The sequence below is a fragment of the Caenorhabditis remanei genome, chromosome V, assembly GCF_010183535.1.
Source record: "Caenorhabditis remanei strain PX506 chromosome V, whole genome shotgun sequence".
Lineage (NCBI taxonomy): Eukaryota > Metazoa > Nematoda > Chromadorea > Rhabditida > Rhabditidae > Caenorhabditis > Caenorhabditis remanei.
Window position 1 is genome coordinate 5,773,043 of NC_071332.1, and position 20,349 is coordinate 5,793,391.

General features: G+C 38.7%; 9 protein-coding genes across 9 annotated transcripts; 6 read left to right on the forward strand and 3 right to left on the reverse strand.

Moving 5' to 3' along the window:
- Window positions 1–382: 382 nt before the first annotated feature.
- On the reverse strand, window positions 383–1,462 carry GCK72_017534 (uncharacterized protein; the record flags this gene model as incomplete). Its single annotated transcript, XM_053732135.1, has 4 exons — window positions 383–771; window positions 818–1,009; window positions 1,066–1,214; window positions 1,263–1,462. 4 exons carry the CDS (start codon window positions 1,460–1,462, stop codon window positions 383–385), a joined length of 930 nt encoding a protein of 309 aa, XP_053581048.1.
- A 589-nt stretch (window positions 1,463–2,051) lies between these two features.
- Window positions 2,052–2,552, forward strand: GCK72_017535 (uncharacterized protein; the record flags this gene model as incomplete). Its single annotated transcript, XM_003112727.1, has 1 exon — window positions 2,052–2,552. The coding sequence occupies one exon, from the start codon at window positions 2,052–2,054 to the stop codon at window positions 2,550–2,552; it is 501 nt and encodes a 166-aa protein (XP_003112775.1).
- A 130-nt stretch (window positions 2,553–2,682) lies between these two features.
- Window positions 2,683–4,609, forward strand: GCK72_017536 (uncharacterized protein; the record flags this gene model as incomplete). The annotated part of the gene is made up of 5 exons (XM_003112272.1): window positions 2,683–2,791; window positions 2,835–3,249; window positions 3,295–3,581; window positions 3,630–4,191; window positions 4,234–4,609. 5 exons carry the CDS (start codon window positions 2,683–2,685, stop codon window positions 4,607–4,609), a joined length of 1,749 nt encoding a protein of 582 aa, XP_003112320.1.
- A 217-nt stretch (window positions 4,610–4,826) lies between these two features.
- Window positions 4,827–7,076, forward strand: GCK72_017537 (uncharacterized protein; the record flags this gene model as incomplete). The annotated part of the gene is made up of 5 exons (XM_003112336.1): window positions 4,827–5,237; window positions 5,283–5,623; window positions 6,022–6,342; window positions 6,392–6,490; window positions 6,539–7,076. 5 exons carry the CDS (start codon window positions 4,827–4,829, stop codon window positions 7,074–7,076), a joined length of 1,710 nt encoding a protein of 569 aa, XP_003112384.1.
- Window positions 7,077–7,229: 153 nt separating this feature from the next.
- GCK72_017538 (uncharacterized protein) lies at window positions 7,230–7,756 on the reverse strand (the record flags this gene model as incomplete). The annotated part of the gene is made up of 3 exons (XM_003112676.1): window positions 7,230–7,424; window positions 7,471–7,560; window positions 7,610–7,756. The coding sequence occupies 3 exons, from the start codon at window positions 7,754–7,756 to the stop codon at window positions 7,230–7,232; spliced, it is 432 nt and encodes a 143-aa protein (XP_003112724.1).
- A 701-nt stretch (window positions 7,757–8,457) lies between these two features.
- On the forward strand, window positions 8,458–9,995 carry GCK72_017539 (uncharacterized protein; the record flags this gene model as incomplete). Its single annotated transcript, XM_003112409.2, has 4 exons — window positions 8,458–8,540; window positions 8,728–9,271; window positions 9,460–9,689; window positions 9,740–9,995. The coding sequence occupies 4 exons, from the start codon at window positions 8,458–8,460 to the stop codon at window positions 9,993–9,995; spliced, it is 1,113 nt and encodes a 370-aa protein (XP_003112457.2).
- Window positions 9,996–10,348: 353 nt separating this feature from the next.
- On the reverse strand, window positions 10,349–12,559 carry GCK72_017540 (uncharacterized protein; the record flags this gene model as incomplete). Its single annotated transcript, XM_053732136.1, has 3 exons — window positions 10,349–10,531; window positions 10,600–10,745; window positions 12,541–12,559. 3 exons carry the CDS (start codon window positions 12,557–12,559, stop codon window positions 10,349–10,351), a joined length of 348 nt encoding a protein of 115 aa, XP_053581049.1.
- A 43-nt stretch (window positions 12,560–12,602) lies between these two features.
- On the forward strand, window positions 12,603–14,184 carry GCK72_017541 (uncharacterized protein; the record flags this gene model as incomplete). Its single annotated transcript, XM_053732137.1, has 3 exons — window positions 12,603–12,673; window positions 12,780–13,365; window positions 13,555–14,184. The coding sequence occupies 3 exons, from the start codon at window positions 12,603–12,605 to the stop codon at window positions 14,182–14,184; spliced, it is 1,287 nt and encodes a 428-aa protein (XP_053581050.1).
- A 1,011-nt stretch (window positions 14,185–15,195) lies between these two features.
- GCK72_017542 (uncharacterized protein) lies at window positions 15,196–19,702 on the forward strand (the record flags this gene model as incomplete). Its single annotated transcript, XM_053732138.1, has 15 exons — window positions 15,196–15,237; window positions 15,289–15,354; window positions 15,397–15,506; window positions 15,561–15,670; window positions 15,722–16,081; window positions 16,130–16,261; window positions 16,409–16,521; window positions 16,571–16,826; window positions 16,948–17,281; window positions 17,327–17,612; window positions 17,659–17,980; window positions 18,026–18,868; window positions 19,339–19,437; window positions 19,490–19,581; window positions 19,628–19,702. 15 exons carry the CDS (start codon window positions 15,196–15,198, stop codon window positions 19,700–19,702), a joined length of 3,240 nt encoding a protein of 1,079 aa, XP_053581051.1.
- Window positions 19,703–20,349: the final 647 nt, after the last annotated feature.

The following is a 20,349-nucleotide window of genomic DNA, read 5'->3' on the forward strand; positions in this document are numbered from 1 at the left end:
TTATTTTTTGTCCATTTTTTTTTCAATCGTTTCCTCTCTATTTTCCTCATTCCATTGCGGGTCCTCCAACGCCACTCGCAAGAAAAAACAACTATTTTTATTATATTTTTCTATTTTTTCCACTCCATCCACAAGAAAATTTTAACTCACGATGCGGGTCATCTCAGCCCCTTCTTACTGCAAAAAAGCTTTTCTCCTCTCCTTCTCACATCCGTTTTGTACAGATTTGATTTTTTAATTTTATATACGTTTTTTTTAAAATAATATATAAACTTTATGTAATAAAGTTAGAATTATGACAAGAATCTAGCGAAAACGAAGCGAGCACGAGGAAAAAGATGAATACGAGAAATAAAGCACAGGGAAAAGGAGCAAAAGATCTTCAGAGAACGTACGGGATGAGGGCTTTCCGAGTTTTCGGATACTTTGGGAATGTTTTGTGATACCATGAATGAGTGATTAAAGCAGCAAATGTTTGATTGATACACACGAACAATGTTACGAACCTATACACGTAGGCGCTTGGTATAACAAGTAACAAAGACAAGTAAATGCATATTTCAAAGAGGAAGTGAGGACACGACACGAGATTGAACCATCCGCCGAAGCAAATGCCGTATGCGTAATTTCGAATCAGTCCTCTCGGTCCTTTTCGAGTGTTCGCAATCTGCTCGGCGAGCTGATGTTGTTTCCAGTTACAAATCCAAAAGAGCACTGCGCCCGCCCATTGTGTTAGAGTGATGTTGTCCATGGAGACGTGGAAATTCTCGACTGAAAATGTATTGTTAAAAATATATTCAATACATTCAAAACTAGCCTTTTTTCGATATTCCTTGTGTCTCACACATAATTGAAATCGGCAAAATGACATAGTGAATAATTCCAACGCCATAATGAAACAAGTTCATCCGACTATCCGAGTAAACACTGACGAATACCGTCTCATAGAGACGACGTGACACGTGGAATGTTATGAGAAGAAGTGCGAGGAGAGCGGTGCTTGGATCAACTGAAAAAATAAAATTTAATGAACGGGGTTTCCAAAAAATCTCTCGAAACACTTACTTGGTGGTATACTGTAAGATCGAGTAAGTGTGGCGAGGAATCTGAGTGCAATCGAGGGGAGATAGTTAGGATTATGTATCAGCGAGTAAATGCAATGAAGACAAAGAAACAGTGTGAGCAGCCCTAACGCGTAGAAATGTTTGAACCATCTGAAAAAAACAATTATTGTATTCGATTTACAAAAATTAGAAAAATACCTCTTAGGTACAGATATCTTGGCAACAATCGAGTTATCCTCCAGCTGATCAGAAGCTTTTCCGTAAGTTGTAAGTGCTGGAATAAGTCGACACAAGTGAGGACATATTAATGTGAAGCAGCAAGATAGTGCAAGTCCGAGGGTGACAGTCAAAAGATAGGCGGGCAGCGCTTGCCGCACGTCCCACAATTTGTCTAGCATCCTGAAAAATGACATTTTACTATAGATACAAAATAATAAAACACCAAAAGCAGAAGAAAAGAAAGCAGAAAAGAGCGGAAATGAGTAATGGAAACATTCTTATGGGGCCAAGAAACGAGGGAGGAGTCGACGCAGAGAGTTTCTTTTCTGAGGGAAGAGAAGGCGCAAAACGAATCGAGGGCAGCTGCAAGTGTATAAGTGTGCGATGAGAAAGTAAATAGAAAAAAATCGAGGGCAGATGGTGGGCAGCTGGAGCATTTTAAAGTTGAAAAAGAGCAGGTTTAACGAATTTCACAAGTTTTTTATAAGTAAACGGTTTGTCCGAGAGGAGTCCATGGCGGTGGCCGCGGCCGGGGTTTCGCCGTGTGTCGAATTAATTCAACACGTTTTCTATCGAGCGTTTTCTGAGTTTTAAACGTTTTTTCTCCGTTATTTTTGAAAAGAATCATGCAAAAATACTTCGAATTAATAGGTTTTTGCATTTTCTCCCCATTTCTGACGCCAGCGTAACATACTGATCAATCTTCGTCGTGTACTAATCCCAAGTAATCCTGTTAGCTGATTTATCATCATTTTCTTCAGAGACGTCATGTCTTCAATTTTCGATGCTTCTCTTCTAGCTCCACACGTACCTCAGGATATTCCTGAAAATTTAAAAGTTCGTCCTTTGGCTAAAGATGACTTTTCAAAGGGGTATTTGGAGCTTCTCGGTCAGCTAACTGCTGTTGGAGACCTTGACCAAGAAGCCTTTGAAAAGCGGTTCGAAGCAATGAGAGTTTCGGTACCAAACTATCATATAGTTGTTATCGAAGACATAAACTCTCAAAAAGTGGTCGGATCTGCTAGTTTGGTAGTCGAAATGAAGTTTATTCACGGAGCGGGAAGCCGTGGAAGAGTCGAAGACGTAGTTGTAAGCAGTGAGATGCGCCGTCAAAAACTCGGAGCTGTTCTTTTGAAAACATTAGTATCTCTCGGAAAATCTCTCGGAGTTTACAAAATGTCTCTCGAGTGCGTGCCAGACCTTCTTCCATTTTACTCACAGTTTGGTTTCAAAGACGACTGCAATTTCATGACACAGCGTTTCCAATAAATGGGATTGTTATTGTTGACTGGGCGTTGCTATGGTTACTAGGGATCTTTTAAAGGTTGTGGTGTGTCTCTCTTTCGCATAATCTTCTTCTTGTTTTATCCTTTTTGCTAATGTTTGAATAAAGTTTAAGATGGAAACCGACTTTGGATTGACCGAGTATGCAAGCGCGCACACAATCACTCCAGTTCCATGCTTACTCAAGGAAATGTACAGTGACTTCATTGTACAGGAAATTTTAGGTTTTTAAATGAAGAAAAACAAAAATATATAATATTCCTTCAGCTGACGGAACAGTTCTCCACATCCCATCCCCTGACGTCATTTTGGAAAGCACTGGGACCAAAAAGAAAGAGATCGAAATAGACGCAACTGTCGAAAAACCAAGTTGCATTTCAGAAGAGACTCTGGCTGCTCTCGATGAACGATTTTCTGCCAAAGGAGACCAAGTTTTGGTCAAAGTGGAGAATCTGACAAAAGACGAGCGTAAAAGTATTCATCAATTCATCAGGGAACGATATTCAGGGAAATTGATCACAGAAACGAAAGACGATGGAATTTATGTGTCTAACGGACATACACAAACTACTCGGAAGCGTAAGAATTGGGATGAGAATATTCCAAAAGAATGTCATTTTACTATGTGCAAGGAGAATAAAGAAACCACGTTTGCTTGCCAATTAATTGCCAAGTTTTTGAAGTAAGAACAGGAATCACTGGAAAAAAATTAACCAAAAGTTTTCAGTGTCGGACCAAACAACATCAAAACTCACGGAATCAAAGACAAACGAGGAGTGACCGCACAACGAGTTAGTGTGACTCAAGTTCTGGAGAGTACTGTTCTTGATCTGAATTCAAAACTTCGTGGCATCAGAGTCTTCGGATGCGAATATAAGCACGAACCGGTTAAGACTGGAGCTCACTGGGGAAATCGATTCAGTATCGTTTTGAGAGAATTGGCTAATGATTCGGAGCCTCTGCTTCATGAGAGATTGGAAACTTTTCAGAATACTGGTTTTGTGAATTATTTCGGTAAGTAATTCTCGATCATTTCCTCAAAAAAATTCTTTTCTTCTTTAGGAACCCAAAGATTCGGTTCGCGAAGTTCGACGACGGCGGAAATCGGCTTAGCAATTGTGAAAAGAGAATGGGAGCGTGCTGTAAAGATGATCATGTCGAATGCGATGCCAGGTCATTTGGAGTACGGATTAGTCGGGCATGCAGCGAGATGCTTCAATCAAACTGGTGATGCTAAAAAAGCGTTCGGAAAGCTCAGAGGCGCTCAGGCATTCGCTACAATTGAAGGACACATTTTGAAATGTCTTTCACGTGGTGGCACGTGGCAAAAGTGTATCACAGAGGCGATTCCAGTGCAAAGTCGCAGTCTCTATGTTCATGCTTATCAAAGTCTCCTTTGGAATAAAGTGGCTTCTCGGAGAGTGAAAGAAATTGGTACACGTGTTCATGAGAGTGATGTAGGAGCTGATGGAACACCATTGGGAGAACACGCTACTCATTACGATATCCATATCCCGCTCCCAGGAGAGAACGAAGCGTTTGCAAATACCTATGGTGCGAAATGGATCAGTGAGATTCTTGAGGAAGATGGACTCACTCAAGCCAGTTTCACTTCGTTGCAAGAGTAAGTTTAACTGAAAAATCATCTTCTTTATTGTTATTTCAGCAAATTCTCCCTCGGCGAGTCTTCTCGCTCTCTATTTGTCGAAGCGAAAGATCTCAAATGGAAGTTTATCCACTATTCACAACCACGAACTCTTCTTCAAGACGGCCTTCAAACACGGGCGGTTCCAGAATCAGAACAAAAAGGACCTCTTCTTGCGCTCCAAATTCAGTTCAGTCTGGTTTCTGGTTCATATGCTACTGTTGCTCTACGAGAAGTGACAGGTAGTGATATGGGAAAGAAATCTATGCGAAATGCCTCGTTGAAATCACAAGAAGAGGAGAGTGATAAAGTAAAAGAAGAAGTGAAAGAAGAGGAGGAAGAAAGTGCAGAGAGTGAAGAGAGACAAGAAGAAGAAGTAGCCGCCTCTTCTGAATAAATTGCTCACGTTTTGATTATTGTTATTAATTTTATTTTGATTGTTAATCTATATATTTTGTTGATTTTTCTTTCTTTCGGATAAAATAAATTATATGTGTGTCCGTGTCAGTATTCAGCTCATATTCACTCTCGGTTTTTATCCTGCTTTCAAGCTTCCTCTGTTATTTTTATTCCAGTTTTATTGAAACTTATTTACCATAAATTTCGATTTTCAGATGAGTTGTCTCACAATTATATGTCCAAACGCGAAGCGGGTTCAAGTCAAGACTACACCGATGATGTTAATAAGACAAGTTCTGGAAGAGGCATGCCTCAAAAGTGGATTTGAAGTAAATAGCCATCGCCTTCAAACGCAATCTCGGAAACCAGTCGACCCGTCGCTTCCATTTCGTCTCTCGGGTCTTGCTAATAATGCAACACTCGAAATGACACAAAAAGAAGCTTTATCTGAAAACGCTGTTATCGATTTGGCGATTCAGGCGACTTCGGGCTCTCGTCACCAAAAGAAAGTTGGTGTAAATGTGATGCTTTCCGATATATTGAAAGAATTCACAGCAGAGTTCGGAGAGAATTTGGCAGACGTCGTCGATGGATCCGTTCCATGTATAGTTTACATGAATAAGCGAGTGAGTTCCATCAAAAATTACTTTAATTTCAAATAAAACTTTCAGTACACCGGCGCTGAGTTGTCTGCGAATTCTCTGTCAAGTCTCGGAGTTTCTACTGGAAAATGTCTTGTCCGCCACATGAGAGTCAAGCTAAACGCCGCGGAACTTTCAGCAATGGAAACGAAGTTAAAAGAAGAAACAGAACGAAAGAAGGTGTTGGATGCGAATTTCGCAAAGTTAAAAGCTGAAAATGAGGAGAGAGATCGATTGGAGAAGCAGAGACAAGAAGCTTTCGAAAAAGATAAAGAAGCGAGAGAGAAAAGAGAACAGGAACAGTTGAAAGCGATTCTTCCAGAGACAAGTAGTGCTCAGGAAACCACTTCCATGGACACTTCTGAATTCCAGTGAGTTAAGAACACTTAAAATCACACAAATACCGTAAAAACTGTATTAGAGCGACATGTCGCTCTATTTTTCGAACTGATTTTTGTTGTCGTTATATTAGAGGCTGCCGTTCTACTAGAGGCTGTCGTTGTATTTTTCGAACGAAGTTCTAAAAGTCGGGCAGGTTCGATTTATGCGAATAAAAGTGAAATCAGAATAAAAAAACATGAACAATTAATGAAAAACAACTAAAATACCCAAAGACAGGGTGTCGGTCTATTAGAGGCTGTCGTTCTACTAGAGGCTGTCGCTCTATTTTTCTATGCTTAATTTTGCTGTCGTTCTATTAGAGGTGTCGTTCTATTAAAGGTGTCGCTCTAATACAGTTTTTACGGTATGTTTTATTTTTCTGTCGCAGACATCGTGATGTTCTTCAAGAAGTTCCAGTGCAAAATCCCAATTCCTGGTCTTTCGATGGACCGGCTTTCTCCCGTCAAACCCCTCAAAGTGCCATGAAATTGGAAGAATTGAATCGACTCCTCGAACGTGTCGACAACTCACTTACAAACACCGCAGTGGAGTCGAGAATGGATGCTATGGTTAATGCGTTGGCTGATGGTGGAAGAATCTCACTTGCTGAAGTTCGTACACGCGCTGATGTTGCAATGGAAGAGGAGAAGGAGCCTGTTGAAGTATTTTCGGATCCATGTGAGAGAAATGCCGTGGTTTTCAAGAAAGGGTGAGTAAGAAAAGCTTGTAATATTGAAAAATAAAATAACATTTTGTAGAACAAAAGTCCAAAAAGAAGAGCCAATGGAGACAGAAGAATTCTTCGAAGTTGGTGTTGAGGACATCCGAAATATGCAGAAAGATCTCCGCAGAGCTGTGTAAGAGATACATTCCATACTTATTGTTTTTTACTCTTCGACTTTCAGGCGCGATCAGACTCAAGCAAGCTTCGTTTCGAAGGATTATCTCCACAAGAAGAATCGTCAGCTGAAAATGGAGGCTTATCAGCATACAGTGATTCGTGTAAATGTTGGAGAGCATGTGCTTCAAGCCTGCTTCAATAGCACTGAGCAAAGTTCCAATCTCGATATTTTCATGAAGAGTGTATTCAAGACAACCGATTGGAAATTGTTGTTCACCAATATGAAAGTGGTTACCAGTGAAACCAAGAACTTCGTCGACTTGGAACTCGCTCCGAAATCTACTTTGATCGCTAGTTTTGGAGGACATGCTGTGAATGCCGCTGATGTTCTTCATAATATCAATGAAGTCACTCAGGAGGTGGCCAACACTATTTCGGATAATTGGCTCGCGGCTAACAAATCTTTCATACCATTCAACTCGACAGTCAACGAGGATCGCAAACAGAAGAGATCCACTATTCAAGCCTCCACATCGCCATCAAGCTCCGGGCCACCAGCGAAGTCGGCAATGCCAAAATGGTTGCAAACTGGCAAAAAGTGATATTGTAAATAAGTGAATATCAGATTCCCCAAAATTTCCCTGTGTATTTCTATACATAATGATTGATAATTGATTTAATTTATTCGTCTCTTTTGACAACTGAACAAAGAACTATACGGAAATAAACAAATTTTATAAAACATTGTAACCGTTTCAGTCGGCAAGAAGATTCTCAATAAACTCGTCGAGCTGCTCATCATCAAGAACTCCTTTGAATCCTGACACCTTCTCTCCATTCTTGAATCCAAAAACTGTTGGTACTGCAGAGATTCCATAGTCCATTGCAAGCTCTCCAGCATAATCCACATTGATCCTCGCAAGCAGAACATTTCCGTTTTGGCCGTTGACCTAGAAAAATAGATAATTTTAGGAGTTGAAAGAAGAAAAATCTTACTTTTTCTTCGAGTCTTGGCCCGAGTGCCTGGCATGGACCGCACCAATCGGCGTGGAAATCGACTATAACTGGCACTGCTGATTGAATTACCTGAATTATTTATTGATTAGTCTTATTAGTATTAACATTTGAAACTCACTTTCTCATTGAAATCATCTGAAGATTCAATATCGAAGACGGACGCGGAGAAATTCCGGAATTGCGTCAGTCTTGAGGTCATTTGTGTTGGTTTGACGGCGAGAGATGATCGAGCGAAAGTGGCACCGAGTCGGAAAAGATTTTGCATTACGAATCTATAAAGAGAATGGGAAAATTTGGAGTTTTAGATGGGGTTTTTTAACTTAAAAAAAACTGGAAAATATGCGAAATTCTTATCTATAAAGTTCGGTCACCTGTGCAGAAACTCGACCGCGACTCGTTTTTTTGCGGGAGTTCGAAACAGATTGTAAGAATAAATAATGGTGCGTCCAAAGTTGCTACAAAACAGCAAAAACGACAAATCTGCGGCGTCCAAAGTTGAGTTGTAGATTTGCAGGTTTGCAGTTATGCGTTATTGCTCGTCCTTATTTTTTTAACTGCAAAACCTGCAAAACCTACAAACCTACAAATCAACTTTGGACGCCGCAGATTTGTCGTTGAAGCAACTTTGGACACACCATAAAATATGTAACATTTTTAAATGAATTATGATTTCTTTTTTTTTTCTGTGCATAAGAAGACCGCGCCGCACACACGCGGCGACCACGCCCACTCCAATTTTAACGCTGCGTTCCATTTTTGAACACTGTTCGTGTCAACACGTCACTACGTGGCAGTGCAAATGGGCAATTTGATAAAATTTTGTTCGAAGCGATTGGTGTTGATTTTCTGCTTGATTTCCAGAGACTTGGTGTATTTTCTTTGTTATATTTCTTTGAACTTAAAGATCAAGGTCTTTTTAGTTTCCTCCAAAATAAAATTTTCCATTAACAAAAAAATTGATTTCAGATGACCGAAAAATCCATCGAATTATCAGATTTACCACCGGAAATGCTGCAATATTTGGTGGAGAAATGCGATTTTGTTACAAGGTTCGATATTTTTCCGATTCTCTTTCCAGTCAATTATTGAACTTTATCGATGTTTTTGATTTAAAAAAACTGAAAATCTTAATTTTCCAACACGTTCATACAAAAAGGCAGACAATTGTTCAAAATAAGTGTCCCGGAGCGCTCGTTGTCTCATAATTTTTTAATTTTACATCAACAAAATTTCCAGACGCCGACTCCGCGCTTCCTCCTCTCTCATGTATCGAGTCGTCGATTCTACTAAACTATACATTCCATCAGTTAAAATGGTGAACTGGAATGGAGGAGTGATGACTGTGAAGCTTACAACCTTACCGTCCGACCCATACATGATAGGATTCCAGAAAAATGAGACGGGCGGAACACTAATTTGGTCCCATTTTCAAAAGGGAGTGATTATTGAAAACTCGGATTACATGGACGAAGCGTTTGACTGGTTCAAGCAGATGTGTCTCCAGAAAAATGTCACTATCGGATGGTTTTACATCTCTCCGAGTGACGACCCGAAAAAAATGGCAGAAAAACTCGACGAGGTTCTGGGTAAAAGTGAAACTCCATTGAAAATCGAATCGATTTATTGTGCGGGAAGAGAGTCTAGTGATTCGATGTGGAAGGTTATGGAATATTGTGATAAGAGACTATTGAAAGAGATGCAAATTGACCAGCTTGATGACGAGATTTTCGAATTATTCGGAAAGCAGGACGAAATTGTCAAAAATTTGGAGAAGATTGAGGTGAGAAATTAGCAGTTGTTCCAATAAAAGTACACGGAAAACATAAACAAACTTTGAGAATCCATAAATACTTTTCTGTGAATTAATTTGAATTTTATTGGAAGCTGACTTTTATTAAATAAATTTTCTGTTTTTATTTATAACTTTCTCAATTCCAGCGAAAATTAAAAATGCTTCCCAATTTCCAGATCAACTGTCTCTGCAATGCCTCCGTTGAAGAGGTTCTATCTCTCAACGCATCTGTGATCTCCTTGAATTCCGAGAATTTCACTGATGATTTGGTCTACAAACTCATCGAAAAATTCACAAACAGGAGAAAAGATGGATCAGCATTCTGTATTAAAAACTCGCAGAAACGAAATTTGGATTTGGAAATGATTCCGCCAGGATTCAAGAAGACGGATAGTACAAACAGATTGTGAGTTATTGTAATTTCAATGAAAATTTATCATACATTTCAATTTTCAGCAAAGAATACCGCAACCAGCTCATCAACACCAACCATCCGACCGTTCACCTCCGTCTCCGTGAAGATCGAGTTCGTCTTCAGATCGGAGACACAAAAATACTGAATTTCTGGAATGAAGATGAGTCCGATTCCGACACAAACGATGATTCTGATTCTTCCTCTGGATCGGCCAGTGATTCTGACGCGAATGATGATCTACTCGATGATAGAGCGTTCGATGAATCGGATTTCGAAAACGATGAAGACGAGTTCTAATGAATGTTTTAATGTTTTCTATATACTAGTTCGGTGCTCAATTAAAGCAACAATTCTTTATTGTAATCCATTTTTTTCTGTTTTTAAAACCATCCAGTGCTAATCACAACTCGTTGTTTCTTTTGATGTTAATTAATGCTTTCTGCTCGTTTTCTGCATCATATAAAAGTTTTGTGCTTCTCATTCGTCCGCATTTGTGCTTGGCGGTGTTCACGGACTTCATCGCCTACCGTAGTACCCGGTTCTGTTTCAACCAACTCATGAGTCATGGCTAAACTCGAAAAACTCCAGCACCAGTTTTCGAGTTTTATTGACTATCAGTAATGTTTTGCATACATTCCAAAAATACAGTTCTAAGCCTTATTTTTGAATTCCAAATCGATAAGCTTAGCAATTGTATTCAGTTGAATATTGGATGTCCCCTCATAAATTGTTCCAATTTTACAGTCACTATAATATTTCTCCACAGGGAATTCTTTAGTGAAACCGACACCTCCCAGCCATTCGACACACTTTGAGGGGGTGTTGGTAGCGACCTGATAATAAGTTGATTGGCTGCGTAGCGACTCGGTTACGGTGGTTACCTTCTAGAACCAATCGATACCTGGAAATCAATAAGTCTCTCTCCAAACTGTTCTCTCTGCTGAAGATATGGAATTGTCTGATCGAAACATCCTTGAGCCAGACCGAGCATCTGAGCTCCGATTCCGATTCTTCCGGCGTTGAGGCACTCGATCGTATATTTGTAACCTGGAATGTATTCATTGAATAGTGGAATGGTATTTCAACAAAATACCTTTTCCATATTCTCCCAAAATCGCTGACTTGGATTGATAGTTTCTCAACGATCACGCCGTGAAAATAAAAGCGACGGAGGAGATTCCTAGGGAAACTGTCATATCTCAATTTATAGTAAAGTTATAAAAAAGTTGTCAACTACAAATTTTATCAGTATGAAATTATCTACATTTTGTTAGTTGGTTTAATTTGATTGCGATCATAGCTTTTGAGTTATAAGAGCTAGAATACAGAAGCGAGGAGAAACATGTCCAGAGAAGCTAGGGCGAGAGAACTGTCATATATCAATTTTGTGAATAGTTACCAAAAAGTTGTCAACTGCGAATCTGATCAGTATTAAAATTTTAATATTTTGATAGTTGACAATTTTTTGATAGGAAACTCCGATTCCGAGATATGACTCCCGATATCTGGTTCACTCCTCTCTTTTGAGACTACTATTTTTGTAGTTTTGTATCTCAAAAACCAATTAAGGTATCTATAAGTTTTAAAATTTAAAATGTTTTCATATTTTCTTTTTTTTTATTGTTAGTAATGTAAATTTTCCCTGAGATTTATTTATTTGGCTGACCCGAAAACTGATTTTCCAACCTTTGCTCCAGAGCTGTGCGGAAGTAAAATTTTCAAAAAAGGAAGTCGGAAGAAGGAAGAAGGAAGTGAAAAAAGGGCAGAAGTCGGAAGTAATTTTTTACCGGGTAATAAAAAACAAAGAAACAAAAGACAAAGAAAACAACAAATTTGGGAAAAAAAAACGAGAGAATTTAAACCACTAAAGTCTTGCCGACAAGGAAGAAGGAAAAAGGAAGAAGGAATGAAATTTCAAAAAAGGAAGAAGGAAAAAGGAAGAAGAAAGTTCGATGTATGATGGGTGAAATATGAGAAAAACTATCTTTAAACGGTAACTAAGACGGAAAAAAAACTTATCAATTAAGATTCCAATGGGCATTTGGAAAATAAACCAGTTTGCAAAAGTGGAAAAAATGGGAAAAAGTTATCAGCTGGTGGAAATGGTTAAACTATGCGAAGGTGTAATGGTGGAAAGGGGCGGAGCTTAGGTAAAATTGGTTTCTATGTACTGAGTTTTGCAGACTTTTTCGTATGTTAGCTTCATTTATGGAGAAGAAAACATTGACGGTAAATAATTTCTTAATGCCAAGCAAGTTTTGAGGTTCTAGACAATGGAAGAATCTTGACAATGAAAGAATTAAAAGAAATCGTGTATATAAATATGGTCGAAAGAGGCGGGACAGGATGAAAATAATCTTACTTTTCTTTCATGGATTGTAGTATTTAAAAAATGAGTAAGATGATTAATCACATAAAATTCACTATTTCTTTTAAATGTGGAAGGGCAGAGTTTGTAAGAACTGGATCCTGACAAACTCATGAGCTCAAAACCGCACCAAGTCACGAAGAGACCGCTATAATTACTAGGAGAACTTCAAACTGTAAATTCAGCTTTTTAAAAAGGATAAATGACAGTATTCTGTAAATAATGAGTTTTTTTTTCAACATTTGCATTAGTAAGCATAACCTTAATACACTGTTCTTTAGTGATTTCAATTCATTCGGGTACCTTGCTCTGCTTTGTTTATCTCGAACGAAGATCTTTTTTGTTCTCTTGAATCTCGATACAGTTTCCTGACAGCACCCCATCGAACGCGGGCTGGTGACCGCTCCGCCCATTCTTGCCAACAGCCGAAGCAAATAGAACCAAAAATCAATTAATTCGGTAAAGGTGACGTACCATCTCTCTGTTCGTACATATTCTGTTCACCTCCTGTTCGTTATCTGTTTTAATTTTAATTGATGAATATCGCCAATCCACTGTCCTACTTAAGCCAAAAAGTTGTTTTCGAGTATACCGATGCCAACGTGAGGTAAGTACATTTTAGTCTTAAATGTTCTGATCTTAGTTGATGAATAATAATTGGACTATTTTAGTTTTCAACTATGTAAATCTAATCTTTGTTGACTAATTTTTAGAATCAATCTTGCTAAGAGAATCCCATCAATTCGTTCCATTGATCAACTAACTCCTTTATCAATCAATTACCTCCGTTTGGATGACAATGTAACCGTCATTAACGACACAAAATATGTCCTGAAAGTTTTTCGAAAATACCCTGATAACGCTCAAATCCCGAAACATCACGAGAAGGAGAACAAAGAAGGTGGAGCAGACTATGATATTAATCCGTTTGGGTTTCGAGACTTGGAAAAACACAGGAATCCCGGAGATATAGTTCTGAAAGGAGGCGGTATAGATGAATTACAGTACCGGGATGATGAAGAAGGAAAGCTTGAATTAGAGAGATTGTTGGCTTATTTCACATCTGTGAGGAACCGAAATACATTTTTGTGCGATCAAATCGAGAAGGATTCAATAAATCAAGTGGTGACAGTCCAGGATCCATTCATTTTTTTAAATCCCACTGAAGATGACGACGACGGAGAGGAAGATGATGATCAGTCGGAACCAGGATCCGACATAGATGATATGGACCTTGATGATTTGGACGAATACGTTTCATTCTCACCCAGCAGCAGGGAAGAAATTGATAGAATTGAAGTAAGTCACCACAATTATCACAGCGCTGTAGGAAAGATATACATAATTTCTCACCGTCTGTCCCTGTTACTTGGTTAGTGAACATCGAGCTCAAAAAAGGCGGGAGCCGTCACCCACATCTTTTTACAGTTAAGAGAAAGTGACAAATTCTGAAAAAAAGCGGCTCATTTTCTTGTTTTTTCTTTTCAGGCCAGTCTTCTTCCTTTCCAGTATGGCGGGACGCGGCCTTTTGATCTGTTTATCCAACTTATCACCGGATCTGGAACTTCCATTCACACTGAGCGCTTTAACTACACGAAACTACATCACGCCATAAGTCTCTTGAGAAAGAAAGTGTTCGGGGGACGGAGATTGATAACTGTCAATTGTTTGGAAATCGGAATGAGTTCAGAAATTTTGAGAATCCCATTTCCATTGAAATTCAAGGTGAAGAACTTGAAAATCATGGGATTTCTAGGAACAACACTTGAAGAATTGACACCAGTTATTGATTCATCTAGTTTCCCATTAGAAACCCTGGAAGCTAAATTGAATTTGGGAGATAATGCGGATGAAACAGTGACTAAGATGTTGGTGATTAATAACGAGAGATACATTTCTCCTGATCTAATACGTAATCTGAAACATCCGAATATTTATTGTAAACTGGATAGATTGAGAGGAAGAGAGTTTCCACGGTTGATTTCGAATTGGGTAGAGATGAGAATGTCAATTGGATTCAGGATTTCGTTCAGTATTCATTGTAGAGAAAAGGCGGAGAAAATCATCGAAGTTGTCAGGAAGAGATCTGAAAACGCAGTGATGGAAAACAATAAGTGAGTTGTATTTGACCAAATCTTTAGCTTTATTTTTTTGTTTTCTGATAATCGATGTTATTGAATACTTCAAAAACAGATAATAGTTCTCGAAAACTATAAACTACAAAATTAATAAAAACACGAATATTGACATTTACGAAGAAGTGATGTATAATACTATTAAACTTCTGTGTGTGTGGCTTGCCGACCCTATCGCGGTCCCCACTGTATCGGTTTTCTCCATTTTTTGGACCAGTGGATAGGAGGCCCGTCTATTTTTCATTCACAAAAGTCAATCAATTAACTGGAAACAATAAAAATGAATAATAATAAGAATCTTATGCAGACTATTTTATCAACTTCTAGTTAGTTTAATTAAGCGTTTCAGACACATACACTATTCTGTCGCAGTTTCTTATAAAATTTCAAAGCTTTTTGAATGTATACAATAAATTGAAAACTTTAAATTTTGCCTGTCGGATATGCAAAAAATAAGATTCGTTTTTTTTTCTTAATGGAAAAAATGGTTTAGACGATCCATAACACCGAAATGTACTATAAAAAAAGTAAACTCTTGTCCTTTACAGTCCTCGCCAATTTCATGTTTCAGTTGTGTCAAAATTCCAATGGTCTACTCATCCATGATGAGAGTTTCCTTCGACAATTCGGGAGGAGACTGCACATTAAAGATTGCAGTCGTTTCTGCTAATCAAAAAATATAATTTTTTGTTTTTATAATATTCGTTTTCTTCCACTAATCGTACATTTATCCGGAACCCTTGATATTAAAACTTGTAACTCTTGTTAATAATAATAAAAAGTGCATAGTTTTACATTTTATTCTATTTTTGATACTGATATGAAGTCAAATGATCGCAGACACAAGTTATTCATCCATGAAGAAGCCCTTCTAGCCGCCTGCCGGATTAAGTTTCTGGAGACAAAAAGCAATAAAAACAGGAATCATTATTATTATTTTCTTCAGAATCGTTTTTTCAATAAACTCATTTCTGGCATATTTTCTTTCTAGTGAATGCACACGAATTGTTTGGCTCTTTTTGTCATTCTGGTTACGGTAGGTCCTAAACACGTTTCACAGTTTAAAGCAAAAACTTCAAATATTCAGGTTACCTGTCAACCTCCAGGAAACATATTTCATCTCGGATTCCTTCACTGCGATGTACTTCAAAAAGTGACTATTTCCTGTGCAAGAATTCATTTTTCATAATTTCAGAATGTGGAAGGCAGCACTGCTTACGTCAATTACCGTACCTCTGCTAGTGCGGCAAGTATTGCAATTGACCGGATAAAAAGAGAGGGAATCTTGGCTGGTTACGATTTTAAGTAGGTCAAAACCTTTACGAAAATTCAATTTAAATGAAGGTAGATTGATTCCAGAATTACTATTTTATATGACCAATGTGATGAGAACCTTGCTGCTGGAAATGCAATTAAACTGTTCTCAGATTACAATGTGGATGTGATAATTGGTCCGACTACTAACATTGGTAATTAACTTTTTCTTGAAGATTCCTCATTTCAACTCTCTGAAATTTCAGCCGCCATCCCGGTCTTCACCCTCGCCACGTTTTACAACGTTCCTGTTGTCGCTTGGGGAATGGCGTCATCAGCAGCTCTGGATGATTACTCAAGATACCCCACTGCTGGAATTATATCGATTGGATCACGAAGTCTTGCTGTGACTTTTCGACAAGTCATGAAGGAATACGGATGGGATCAATTCGTTTACGCGTACTCGCTGGAGGGAGATGATGAGAAGTGCGAAACGATGAGAGATGATTTTCAGAATATGGTTGCCTATTATGGAGATATTGTGTTGTCGTATACGGTACAGATTATGGATCACAGTGAGGAAGGTATGTTGGCAGTGTTGAAGGATGTGTCGACTAGGGGAAGGAGTAAGTTCTCATCTAGTTGAGATGGTGGTGATTTCTATTTTCTTCCAGTTATTGTGCCGTGTTTTCACGAGGGAAATACCAGAGGACTTCATAGAAGATGGATGTTAGTAGCGGCAAGAAATGGATTTGTGACCGATGAATATGTTTATATTATTCCATCATTGCGGTCAAAGGGATACGGTAGGCAAGGGAACATTTCTATGCGTCTTTAAAGATGATAACCTCAAAACAGGCGTCAGGGAAGCTAGAGTGTCTGGAGCATATCTCAAATTCTTTTGGGACTATCAGAAAGATAACAACTATAAAAACGTAATTTCTATGTTTCAGCTGTCCTACAAACCGATGGATCTTACCGTTACCCATGGGTTGAAGCCACAGGACCCCAACCAAGTGACCAAGAAGCAATTCCAGGGTTTCAACGATCTATATTTATTGTTGATGTGAGGAGAAAAACTGGAATATCTAGAAATCTAGAAACCTTCTTTTCAGATGCAAGGCCAGGGAAATGTTGCCTCAAATTACTCATTATTCGAGGATGAAGTGATTCAACGAATGAAACAATACCCCTATAATTGTACAGATGCGTGCGCAGCAAAAGAGTATCAAACGGCAGCAACATATGCCGGTCAACTACATGATGCAGTGTATTTGTATGGGCTAGCAATGGCGAAACAGCTGAAAACTGTACCGAGTCAATACAAAAATGGAACGATGTTTCCTTCGTTTTTGACGGGGTCTTTTACAGGTGAGTGATTTCTGAATTCATGATCTATGGTTTAGGACTGAAGATTCAGGAAATGGGTTTCTCGATTCCTGGCTCATAATTCCATCTTTATGACCATAAACAAAATTTCAACTTATTTCAGGAGTCGGTGGCCCAATTGTAATCGACAATAGTGGTGGCCGCAGTCCAACTCTCTATGTCCTCACCCTCGATTCCAACAACAATTCCTCAATGATAATGACAGTAGATGTTGATGAGCAAGAAGCCGTCGTCCATAAACTCTACACAAATGAAGCCACTGCAGTCTGGTCTCATCGAAAAGGAATTCGACCTCTAGATGAACCAGTTTGTGGGTACACCGGCTCAAAGTGTCCTCCGAACGTGTTCCTTCAGTATTTGGGATGGTTCATTGCAGCTATAATTATCATAGTCTTGACTATTTTCGGAGCAGTTCTAGCATTTGTTTTCTTGTTTCAGTAAGTTTTCTAACCATGTTGAACCTCATAAAATTTAGAGTTCAGCTCGAAACGCCAAGAAGTGGAACGTCAAAATGCTCTCTGGCAAATCCCATTCAAAACTATGATGACTGTGGCAAAGAAAGGAAAAGGAGAGCACAGTATGAGGAGTATTAGTAGTGTCCCTAGTACAATATCATCCACGAGATCGTCTACGCTTTCGGAAGTTGGAGAGACAAGGAATTACTTGTTTTTTCAAATTCAAAATGACGTGGAAATGGAGAAAATTGCTGCGAGAAAGTATACCATTCGCACGTTGTTCGATAATAAAACATGTGCAATTATGAGACAGGTTGGGGTGTGTCTGTCTGTCCACATATCCATATGTCCGTTTCCAGATGCGCCTCATAGACCACGCTAATCTCAATAAGTTCATCGGAATGTCTCTCGACGCCCCTCAACTCCTATCTGTTTGGAGATTCTGCTCCAGAGGCTCCCTTGCTGACGTCATCCGAAAAGCTAGTCTTCAAATGGATGGATTTTTCATTTACTCTTTAATGAAAGATATAGTTAATGGATTAACATGGATCCATGAGTCATCTCATGAATTTCATGGGATGCTCACCTCAAAAAATTGTCTACTGAATGACAGATGGCAGTTGAAGATTTCAGATTTCGGCTTGAGGAATTTCAGAACTCACGATCAATACACCAAGATGGGTAGGAAAAGGAAGCATGTTTTGATTTGTCGATTTTGAATTCCAGACCGCCTATGGACTGCTCCAGAGTTGCTCCGTAATGATGATATACTAGGGAGTCGTGAGGGCGACATCTATAGTTTTGGCATCATCAGCGCTGAGTTGATCACTAGAAGTTCAGTTTTTGACTTGGAAAACCGGAAAGAAGACGCCGAGGAAATAGTGTATATGCTGAAGAAAGGAGGGTTACAGTCACCGAGACCGACGCTGGATCACGATGAATCACTGGAGATCAACCCAGCGTTGCTCCATTTGGTGAGAGATTGCTGGACGGAACGGCCATCAGAGCGTCCTGATGTCAAGCAAGTATCTTCCCAACTTCGAAGTATGAACACAAATCGAAATGATAATCTGATGGATCACGTGTTCAATGTACTTGAATCATATGCATCCACTCTGGAGGATGAAGTTGCGGAGAGAATGAAAGAGTTGGTTGAAGAGAAGAAGAAAAGTGATGTTCTTCTGTATCGAATGCTTCCGAAACAAGTAGCTGATAAGCTGAAGCTTGGGCAGACAGTTGAACCTGAAACATTCGATGTCGTCACTCTTTTCTTCTCTGATGTCGTTAGTTTCACTACTCTCGCTGGAAAATGTACTCCGTTACAAGTGGTGAATCTTCTCAACGGGTTGTACACAATATTCGATGGAATTATCGAGCAACACGATGTTTATAAAGTGGAAACAATTGGTGACGGCTACTTTGTCGCTTCTGGAGTCCCGAGACGGAATGGAAACGAGCATACGAGGAATATTGCGAGCATGGCGTTATGTTTTGTCAAGTCTTTGGCTGACTTTAGTATTCCTCATTTGCCGGGAGAGAAGATTAATATTCGAGTTGGATTTCATTGTGGTTTGTAGTTTTAATACTTTTTGGGAGGGAGACGAGAAGACTTATATGAGATATGCATAAGAAATTTTGTATAGGAGGAAAACTGAGATAATAGTTTGTTTATTTCAAAGATCAAACAAATAAAAGATATGATGAGACAATAGTCTTCACAGACTCCGGAGTTTTTAGAAAAGATACAGTACCGGCCAAAAAGATATCATATTTTGCTTTTTCCAGTTGAAAATGCCCAACTTTGAGAGACCAAGGATAGAACTCCATTTTTGTAGTTGACAGCTTTTTTGTACGAACACTCCATAGAGAGTTATGCTCATTTTAAGACGATAGTTCAAAAATCGGACTATTTTGCACTGAAATTGGTCCAAAACTTGAAAAGTTATCAAAAATGAGGCGCTTTTTTATAATTTACAACTACCTAATATAGGTTTTTAAATAAATTTATAGTGTTTGTTATCATGAGTTTACTAATTCAGGCTCGGTGGTCGCTGGTGTCGTTGGCCTAACAATGCCCAGATATTGCCTATTTGGAGATGCAGTCAACACGGCAAGTCGAATGGAAAGTAATTCAAAACGTGAGTCTTTCTTGTCGTCTCCTAATTAACATCTGCCACCTCATCTTTTCAGCTGGCCATGTCCACATCTCAGAAGAAGCCAACCATATGTTGATGAATCTGGGTGGATTCACGACGGAGTCACGTGGAGAAGTCATCATAAAGGTACACTGAAATTCACTGAGTGATCACTGATTTGTTGTTTTTTTAGGGAAAAGGAGTCATGGCGACGTATTGGCTGGTTAGAATGGACGAGTCAGCGGCGCCGAAGAATTTGAAGAAATAAATAACAAGATTAGAGTTTTTTTTTGTTTTGCGGTGACTTTTTTCTTGGTTTTTTCTTGTGATAAACTTTTTTCATTTTGCTAGATGTTTTTTTTTTTTTTTGCATAAATGTGAAGTATTGAAACTTGGAGTATGCGAGTAGTTGAGCGTTCACCGGAAATTGATAAATCGAGTTTGAGAGATTATACTTCCGTTTGGAGTGGGAGGTTGTGGACGGAAGTTTGGGCAGAGGTACACTAGAGATTTAGAAAATATTTTGTCCAGGGTTTGAGATCCAGAGATTTCCGGAAATATTGGAAACTGGAATCCGGAACTCAGCATTCAAAATTTAAGATTCAGAATTCAACATTCTTGATTCTGAAGTTTCCAGTTCAGGGCTTAGAATTGAGAATTAAGAATGCAGAACACAGATTCTAGAATTCCAAATTTAGAAATCAAAACTTAAGATACAAAACTGAGTTTTCCACGTTCAAAGTTTGAGTAGCAAATACGGAATCTACATTTCAGAATTCAGAATAAAAAAATTAGAATTAGAGATTTACAAAAAGCAAGAAATTCAGAATTCTACAATCCGAGGTTCGCAATGTAGAATTCATATTTCACAACAAAGAGGTTCGAAGTGCAGAGTTCAGAATTCAGGATGTCCAG